Below are 10227 nucleotides of genomic sequence, written 5' to 3' on the forward strand. Positions count from 1 at the left end.
GATTATCACACACTCCCCCCCCCCCTTGTCTTCAAAGAAATGAAAGCATCGTTTTCTCTACTTCCCTTCAGAAAAAGTTCTGGTTTTATGTGTGTGTATGTGTGTATTTTTAATAAATATGTTTTTTATGGATTTCAGAGAGGGAGGGAGAGGGAGAGAGAGAGAAACATCAATGATGAGAGAGAACCATAGATTGGCTGTGTCCTGCACGCCCCCTACTGGGGATCGAGCCCGAAATTCAGGCATGTGCCTGACCGGGAATGGAGCCTGTGACCTCCTGGTTCATAGGTCAACGCTCAAACACTGAGCCACGCCAGCTGGGCATCATATTTATTCTTTTATTTCATTTTTATTGTTGTCATTACTACTGATGTTCCCATGTGCCCTTTCCCTCTCTTATGCAACCTCAACCATGTCTCCCCTCCCCATTTCCTGTGGCCATTTCCAAACTGTTGACTGTCTATGGGTTACGCATATATGTTCTCCGGCTTTTGACCAGTGTCCCAAAGTATTAAAAACCCGTGCACTTAGTTGGCATTTGATATTTATGAATATCCCCTAAAACATCTATTATGAGGAAGTATATGTAGGAAGTTATATATAATGTCCAAATACAGCTTTGGGCTTTGTAAAAATAGCAAATACTTTTTTAAAAAGCAGACTGAGATGACGGAGTCTAGAAGAGAAGAAAATCCACTGTAGCCAATCATTTAAGTACTGTAGGCCCGGTGCATGAAACTCGTGCACGGGTGGGGTGGGGGTGTCTCTCAGGCCTTCTCCATTCTGAGACATCCCTCTTGTAATCCAGGACCACTGGCTCCTAACCGCTCGCCTGCCTGCCTGATCGCCCCTAACCAACTCTGCCTGCCGGTCTGATCACCCCTAACTCTTCCTCAGCCTGCCTGATTGTCCATAAGTGCTTCCCTGGCAACCTGAGGCCTCTAACTGCTCTCCTGCTGGCCTGATCTCCTCTAATTGCCTCTGCCTCGGCCCCTGTACCCAGGACCCAGTCTTCCCTCCTCCAGCTGGAAGCAGGCACCTGGGACCCGGACTTCCCTCCCTCTAGCCAGCTGCAGTCATCCAGGACCAGGGTCGGCTTTGCCCCAGCTCTTTCCAGGCACCCAGGACACTGGGTGGCTTTGCTGGGGGCTGCCTTTGTCAGCAAAAATGTCCTGAAGGTCGTCCAAAATACATCTGGTCTAATTAGCATATTACCCTTTTATTAGTAGAGACTAGAGGCCCAGTGCACAAAAATTTGTGCACTCGGGGGGAGGGGAGGTCCCTCAGCCCCTGTGCCCTCTCACAGTCTGGGACCCCTCAGGGGATGACCACCTGCTGGCTTAGGCCCGCTCCCCAGGGGATTGGGCCTAACATGGAAATCAGACATCCCTCTGGCAGCCTGGGAGCCCTCAGGGGATGTCCACTTGCCAACAGGGAGCAGGCCTAAACTGTTGTCGGACATCCTTAGTGCTGCTGAGGAGGTAGGAGAGGGTCCCACCACCACCGCTGGACAGGCAGCCATCAGCCTGGCTTGTGGCTGAGCAGAGCTCCTCCCATGTGAGAGCGACCTGACCACCAGAGGGCAGCTCCTGCATTGAGAGTCTGCCCTTTGGTGGTCAGTGTGTGTCATTCTGACCATTCATTCCCAGTCTTTCTGCTGTTTGGGTCAGTTTTTATATTACCCTTTTACTATATAGGATAGAGGCCTGGTGCATAGTAGGGGACAGGCTGGTTTGCGTAGATGGGTGTCCTGGACCAGGGTGGGGTTCCTGCTTGGGTGCCTGGCCAGTCTGGGTGAGGGGCTGAGGGACGTTTTCAGGCTGGCGGGTGACTGAAGCTCCCAACCTCTCCTTTTTTCTTTTTCTTTTTTTTTATTCTGGGATTTATTTACCTTCTATAATTGAAACTTTGTTGCCTTCAGTGGAGCTCAGAGCTGGCTGGGAAGCTTGGCCTCCTCCATCACTGGAGCAACGCAGTTAATTTCCATATCGCCCTGATTATCCAATGGGAAGCATAGCAAAGTTATGGTTAATTACCATGTTTCTCTATTATCAGATAGGATAGTAATTGCTCTACTTCTTAATTCTTGTTTTAAAGATCCGTACATGTTGGTATACCCTATGGTTGAGATTCATTCAAACGCAAATACAAAGACATTAAGATCAGGGAAGGATTAATGGGATTATACTCTAAATTATTTGGAGAAGAATCAACGAATCGCCCTTGAAATGAATACATTAAATTTTTCTTTTAACGTTATAGTCAAGGATGCCTGTGTCTGTCATTGAATACTATTTGCCTTTTTAGGAGTGGGGAGAAGGCTGTGTGTTGAGCTTTATTGGATGCATTTCTCCCTGATATTAACACTTCTAAGCCCACATGATTCTTTGGATGACAGGCTGTGGACAGATGTCAAGTGTGGGGTGATGAGAAAGGGATATTTAAGGATTTAAGGGTGGGCTTACCAAGCTGTTTGACATCATTGGCCAAAATGCCAATTAGCTTGCCCTTGGTGCGGGCGGGGGAGGTCAGTCTTACATCAGAACTTCCATTAGAATTTGGTTGACCAGATGTCCAAAAATGAAAAGAATTTGCGACCTCAACCTCCATGAAACATTTCTGTCCCTGCATTGGGGATTTCAAAACAGCGTGTTGGGGACGGGACTTGTAGTCTTTACAAGAAACTAAGATATTTGCCTGATTCTGGGTATTTCTGTGCACTGTGCATCAGGTTGTGAATTTTGGGGAGGCAATTTGATTTTTTCCTTTTTCTCAAATATATTTTTATTCATTTAAGAGAGGAAGGGAGAGGGAGAGAATTAGAAACATCCAGGATGAGAGAATCATGTATCAGCTTACTCCTGGACGTCCCTCCCTGGGAATCAAGCCCACAACCTGGGCATGTGCCCTTGACCGGGAATCAAACCCAGGACACTTCAGGTCGAAGGCTGACACTCTATCTACTGAGCCAAACTGGCCAGGGCCAATTTGACTTTTTGAAAACCCTCACAGCCTTTCCTTCTCTCTGGGCATCTCTGACTCCTGTGGCTGCTCAGTGGGTGGATACCATGAGACATGCTATGTGGCCCACCAACCCCTGAAGTGAAGGGGACTCGCTGCTGGCCCTGAACCTGGACGCCAGTGTTCCTCCTGATCTTGCAGGCGAACCCACAAATCTCAGGACTTGTGCCAGAAGGGTTCAACTTTAGAACCAGGAGGACAAAGGCTAGGATGATGGACGCTCTACTGTCACCTGACCACTTACAAGATCCTAATCAGATTGACTGTGCCTGTAGGAACGTAGAGAACTTCTCAAGCCCCGCCCCCTGACCTCTTCACAGTGTTTGGCCTCTCCCTCCTTATAAAAGCCTCTGCCTGTACTACTCCTGGACGTCCCTCCCTGGGAATCAAGCCCACAACCTGGGCATGTGCCCTTGACCGGGAATCAAACCCAGGACACTTCAGGTCGAAGGCTGACACTCTATCTACTGAGCCAAACTGGCCAGGGCCAATTTGACTTTTTGAAAGGGTGGAAACGCCTTGAAGAATCTCAGCATTCACATCACAAAAATTACATGAATTCATATAATTCATGGGACTTAAAACTCACCTCACCATTCTTTCCACATTATTCCTGTAAATGCAGACTCTGACTAATAATGAAGCTTGTAGATAAACAGCATGTTTGTGTAAGAATCCTAGGAACTAATTTTACAAGATATGAACTCTGACCTTCCCAGTTCTGGGAGATTTGCTGGCCTTCAACTTTAGAACCAGGAGGACAAAGGCTAGGATGATGGACGCTCTACTGTCACCTGACCACTTACAAGATCCTAATCAGATTGACTGTGCCTGTAGGAACGTAGAGAACTTCTCAAGCCCCGCCCCCTGACCTCTTCACAGTGTTTGGCCTCTCCCTCCTTATAAAAGCCTCTGCCTGTACTGAGATGTGCAGATGAGTTTTGGGATGAACATCCTCCCTGTTCTCAGGTTCTTGGCACCTGAATAAACCTCTACTCTTCCTCACCACCACCTGTCTCACAGGACTGGTATAAAGGGGGTGAGTCAGGAGTACCTTGTATTTCTGGACACATTTTGGGTATATGGACTCCTGGGAATATGTGTATCATGGCCATTTTCTTTCTTCTGCAGGTGACAGGGGGAAGCAGAGACCGGTCACAGAAGAAAGGAGCGAAGAACGTTGCTTTGACTTAAGAGCAAGAAGAACAAGTAAGAAAAATGTGGATGGGAGGAGGAGGAGGTAGAATTGGGGATGGGGTCTGATCTGAGGGAAGAATTTGGACTTTGTGGACTGAAGTGAGTTTAGCAGCAAAACCATACAGCTCTTGCAAAGAGCGTGGCTGAGATTTGGGGAAAGGAGAGATCATTCTATAAGAGATGTTATGAGACCTCAGGAATCCTACATGCTCTTTCACCTCCACTTTGCTTCCTGTTTGCCTGATCAGCTATCCCAGGTGTCTGTCTCTCCCTGAATATTTTGGTCTTGCCTCTCTCACCACCACCTGAGAAGCAAGACGGCTTTTAAGAAACCCACCTGGACGCAGACGTTAGCTTGGTTCCTTTGCAAGCTGTTAAAGTAAAGCATATTATTTGCATATTATTTGCATGTGGTGGCTTGTTCTATGGTTTGTGGTTCCCTCTTAGATGATCAGCAAGAAGGTGGTGGTGTCAGGACAAAAAGAAGAGTTAAACCAGAAGTTGGTGTCATCAGGACGAAAAGAAAAGTTGAACCAACTACAAAGTTTTAATTTAAAAAAAAAGAGGAGAAAAGAAAAAAAAAGAAAAGTAAAGAAAAGAGGAAGAATGAACCCAGCTGGCATGACTCATTTGTTTAGCTTAAACCTACGAACGAGAAGATCACAGTTTGATTCCCAGTCATGTCACATACCCGGGTTACAGTCTTGATCCCCAGTAGGAGGTGTGCAGGATGCAACCAATCCGTGATTCTCTGTCATCATTGATCTTTTTTTCTCTTTCTCTCCCACTACCTTCCTCTCTGAAATCAGTAAAACTGTATGAAAAAAATGAAAAAATAGTCATGGCACAGTAAAGTAGAGCATTGAGTCAATGCAATCCTATATACTAAAAGGCTAATATGCAAATCGACCAAATGGCAGAAGAACTGGTTGCTATGACACACACTGAACACTGCAGGCAGATGCTCATGTCAGGAGCTCTCCACTGGTGGTCAGTGCACTCTTGCAGGGGGAGCACCGCTCAGCCAAAATCCAGGCTCATAGTTGCCGAGCACAGGGGTTGGTGGGAGCCTCCAGAGCAGCACTAAAGCGGGCCTAAGCTGTCATTTGGACAGCCCTCAAGGGGTCCCAGACTGCGAGTTGCCGCAGACCTGACTGAGGGACCCATCTCAAGTACATGAATTTTGTGCACTAAGCCTCTTGTAATATTAAAACTGTGTATAGTGTCAGATGGGTATGAGATTAATTGCATGATTTCTTAGTCCATTATATAATGTCTAATCATTGGGGTGTAACCCTGAAATGAACCTAAGGTTGTATGTCAACTCATAGAAAAAATGTTTTAAATATTCTATAGGACCGTGTTACCTTCACAGAGTCAAATTTTACTTTAAGTACGTTTTCTACATTTTGTTCTAGGACAGAGATCTAAAGCTCAAAAGAAAGAAGAGTTGAGATTTATAAATTTGCAAAATAAATGAAAGGCAACCACAAACACAACCATAAAAACAAGAAAGATAAAAGCTGAGGTTAAACGCGTTTGGAGACCCCATCCCTTGTATTTCGGTACCTGGACCAAAGTTGCGAGATGCTCTGAGAAGCTGTGGCTATTGCTCCTTGGACCATGGAGGTGTCATGGCTGAGCTTCCGCTGAATGTGCACCTCACCTCGCACCCCATCTTACTGAGGATCCATGGGCCCTCGGTGTACAAGGATGAGAAGCAGTGTACGTGGCTGCATCTCGTCATGGAGACAGGAGGTGTCCTGCAAGTACGGTTGTGCCAGGAAGTCATCCCCAGTGGGCATATCGCACTCATCAGCAGCCCCGAGATTTCGGGCACCATACCTTCGATGTGGTCGCTCCAGTTTGGCAGCCGGTACCAGGACTCCATGGGCCTGTTCTGGCGCATTGTGCACCACGTCAATGAGAATGGCATGGAGGAAATGATCCTTGAGCTGATGGACGACTCCTAGGACATCTGATGGGGTCCCTGGCTCTTGTCAACCTGATCCCCAGTCCTGCTGGCCTTCTGGTGGGACGTGTATATTTCTGTTCACCTTTTTTACTAAGCTCTGTTATTCTATCTGCCACCCCATGGTGTGAGGGCACATTGATGTCTCTCTCTGTCTCTGTTTCATCTTGTTGATTTTCTTCCTGTTTTTTTTTGTTGTTGTTGTTCTTCTTCTTCTTCTTTTTTCTTCTTCTTCTTCTTCTTCTTCTTCTTCTTCTTCTTCTTCTTCTTCTTCTTCTTCTTCTTCTTCTTCTTCGTCTTCTTCTTCTCCTTTCTCGCTCTCTCACTGTCTCTTTGTCTCTCTGTCTCTCTCCTTCTCTCTCAAATCAATAAAAGCATTTTGAGCCTAGCTGGTGTTTCTCAGTGGTTGAGGGACGACCTCTGAACCTGGATGTCACGGTTCGATTCCTGGTCAGGGCACAGACAAAAAATTAACCAATGAACCCTAGCTTGTTTGGCTCAGTTGATAGAGAGTTGGACTGTGGACTCCAGAAGATCCCATGTTTGATTCTGGTCAAGGGCACATGCTCTGGTTTTGGCCTCGATCCACAGTAGGGGGTATGCAAGAGGCACCCTATGTATGATTCTCTTTCATCATTGATTTTTCTCGCTCCCTTCCTGTATGAAACCAATCCTATATAATAAAAGCCTAATATGCTAAATGTCCAGTCGACTGGTCATCTGTTCAACCAATCAAAGCATAATATGCAAAATCCTGCACGGGTGGGGTCCCTTGGCCTAGCCTGTGCCCTCTCATAATCTGGGATACCTTGGAGGATGTCAGAAATCCCATTTCGGCCAATCCCTGCAGGCCAGTCTGAGGCACCACACTGGTGCACGAATTCGTGCACCAGCCTCTAGTAAAAATATTGGAAATAGAGAGAGAGAAAGAAAAAGACCTTAAGTGTGAAAATATTAGCCCAGGCCAGGAAGACAAGGCTCGAAGACATCACTGTAAATAGTTTTCATTTCAATGACCAGCGTTCTCAGTTTGATCACCTAAGGTTCGTCAACCAATACTACCCTCTCCAAAAAAAGAACGAATGTTTGGGGGATTATGGGTGTTTTATGCTGATCATCTCTTTCCATTGAGGAATTGTGTGAGAGGGGCTCATCAGTGATTCTCATCATGGATGTTTCTCTCCCTCTCGCTTTTCCTTCCTCTCTGAGTCAATAAAAACATTTAAAAAAATATTAAGCAAGTGTTGCATTCAGATTGAATGCACATTGTTTTAAAATAGTTTATTATTTTTGTTTGTTTGTTTAACATATCAGCTGGGTAGTCATTTAAAGATTACCTAGCGCCTGAGCCGGTTTGGCTCCGTGGATCTTACAATCGAACCAGAGATAGTCGGCAGGTGGAGAGCCCAAGGGGAGCCACAGAAATCAATTTCAGGGCATCCATGGTTGTGTTAAAGGGATCACTGACTGCTGATTAAATTCTCCTCTTGCAGGAAAGTGTGTGAAAATGCAAATTGACACCTGTAAGGCTGAGGTCCGGGGACTGTGAGGGATGTGTTTCTAAGGTGTGTTTCTCATATTCAAAATATTGCACTTCTGGCCTGGCCAGCGTGGCTCAGTTGCTGGGCATCAATGTATGAGGTCAGGGTTCGATTCCCGGTCAAGGGCACATGCCCAGGTTGCGGGCTCAATCGCCAGTAGGGGGCTTGTGGGAGGCAGCCGATCCGTGATTCTCTCTCATCATGGATGTTTCTCTCCCTCTCGCTTTTCCTTCCTCTCTGAGTCAATAAAAACATTTAAAAAAATATTAAGCAAGTGTTGCATTCAGATTGAATGCACATTGTTTTAAAATAGTTTATTATTTTTGTTTGTTTGTTTAACATATCAGCTGGGTAGTCATTTAAAGATTACCTAGCGCCTGAGCCGGTTTGGCTCCGTGGATAGAGTGTCCGCTTTTTTTTATAAATATATTTTTATTTGTTTCAGAGCGGAAGGGAGAGGGAGAGAGTTAGAGAAAGTGTGTGAAAATGCAAATTGACACCTGTAAGGCTGAGGTCCGGGGACTGTGAGGGATGTGTTTCTAAGGTGTGTTTCTCATATTCAAAATATTGCACTTCTGGCCTGGCCAGCGTGGCTCAGTTGCTGGGCATCAATGTATGGACCAGAAGGTCACGGTTCGATTCCCAGTAAAGGGCACATGCCCAGGGTGCGGGCTCGATCGCCAGTAGGGGGCGTGTGAGAGGCGGCTCATCAGTGATTCTCATCATGGATGTTTCTCTCCCTCTCGCTTTTCCTTCCTCTCTGAGTCAATAAAAACATTTAAAAAAATATTAAGCAAGTGTTGCATTCAGATTGAATGCACATTGTTTTAAAATAGTTTATTATTTTTGTTTGTTTGTTTAACATATCAGCTGGGTAGTCATTTAAAGATTACCTAGCGCCTGAGCCGGCCACATGGGCGATAATCACTCCTATAGGTTTGTGGGGGGGGGGGGTTATTTTTATTGATTTCAGAGAAGAGGGAGAGGAAGAGAGAGGTAGATACGTCAAGATGAGAGAGAATCATTGATCGGCTGCTACCTGCATGCCCCCTACTGGGGATTGAGCCCGCAACCAGGCATGTGCCCTTGACTGGAATTGAACCTGGGACCCTTCTGTTCGCAGGCTGACACTCTATCCACTGAGCCAAACCAACCAGGGCCAATTTGTCTTTTCAGAGGTCGCAAATGCCTTGAAGAAGAAGTAAGCATCTCATTATTCATGTCACAGTAATTACATGAATTCATGTAATTCATGGGAATTACAACTCACCTCACCATTTTATCCACATTGTTCCTGTAACTGCAGACTCAGGACTCTGACTAATAATGACACTTGTAGGTAAACAACCTGTTTGTATAAGAATCCTAGGAACAAATTTTATAAGTTATGAACTGTGACCTTCCCAGTTCTGGGAGATTTGCTGACCTTAAACTTCAGAACCAGGAGGACAAAGTCTAGGATGACGCACACTGGACCAACACCTGACCACATGCAAGATCCTTATCAGAATGGACTATGCCTCTCGGCACATAGAGAACTTATCAAGCCCTGCCCCCTGACCTCTTTGCTCTGTTTGGCCTCTCCCTCCTTATAAAAGCCTCTGCCTGCACTGAGATGTGCAGATGGGTTTTGGGACGAGCCTCCCCCATCTTCTCAGGTTACTGGCACCTGAATAAACCTCTTTCCTTCCTCACCACTACCTGTCTCACAGGACTGGTTTCTGGGTTGTGAGTCAGTAGTACCTTGTTTTTCTGGACACATTCCTGGTACATGGACTCCAGGGAATATGTTTATCATGGTCATGTTCTTTCTTCTGCAGGTGACAGTGGGAAGTAGAGACCGGTCACAGAGGAAAGGAGTGAAGAACGGTGTTTTACCTTCAGAGCAAGAAGAACAGGCAAGAAAAAGATGGATGGGAGGAGGAGGAGGAAGGATTGGGGATGAAGTCTGATCTGAGGGAGGAATTTGGACTTTGTGGACTGAAGTGAATTTAGCAGCAAAACCATACAGCTCTTGCCAGGAGCATGGCTGAGGTTTGGGGAAGGGAGTGAAAATTCTAAATGTGATGTTATGAGACCTCTGGAATCCGACTTGCTGTTTCACCTGTCACTTGCTTACTGTTTGCCTGATCAGCTATTCCAGGTATCTGTCTGTCTCTGAATATTTTGGTCTTGCCTCTCTCACCAGCACTTGAGAAGCACGACGGCTGTTAAGAAGCCCACCTGGACTCAGACGTTATCTTTGTTCCTTTGCCAGCTGTTAAAGGTTAAGCATATTATTTTCATGGGGTGGGTTGTTCTATGGTTTGTGAGTTCCCTCTGAGATGATCTGAAAGAAGGTGTTTTTTGTTTTTTTTTTTGTTTTTTTTTTTAGGACAAAAAGAAAAGTTGAACCAACTACAAAGTTTATTTAAGAAAAAAAAAATGAAAAGAATAGAAAATAAATGAAAAAAGCCGAACTGCTATGTCTCAGTTGTTCAGCTTAAACCTAGAAAC

At 45.6% G+C, this 10227-nt stretch overlaps 1 protein-coding gene across 1 annotated transcript; it reads left to right on the forward strand.

Annotated features, from left to right (window-relative positions):
- The first annotated feature begins 5852 nt into the window (after positions 1–5852).
- Positions 5853–6191, forward strand: LOC102765868 (protein p13 MTCP-1-like). The gene has a single exon (XM_006759770.1). It carries the CDS (start codon positions 5853–5855, stop codon positions 6189–6191), a length of 339 nt encoding a protein of 112 aa, XP_006759833.1.
- Positions 6192–10227: the final 4036 nt, after the last annotated feature.

The sequence above is a fragment of the Myotis davidii genome, unplaced genomic scaffold, assembly GCF_000327345.1.
Source record: "Myotis davidii unplaced genomic scaffold, ASM32734v1 scaffold1677, whole genome shotgun sequence".
Lineage (NCBI taxonomy): Eukaryota > Metazoa > Chordata > Mammalia > Chiroptera > Vespertilionidae > Myotis > Myotis davidii.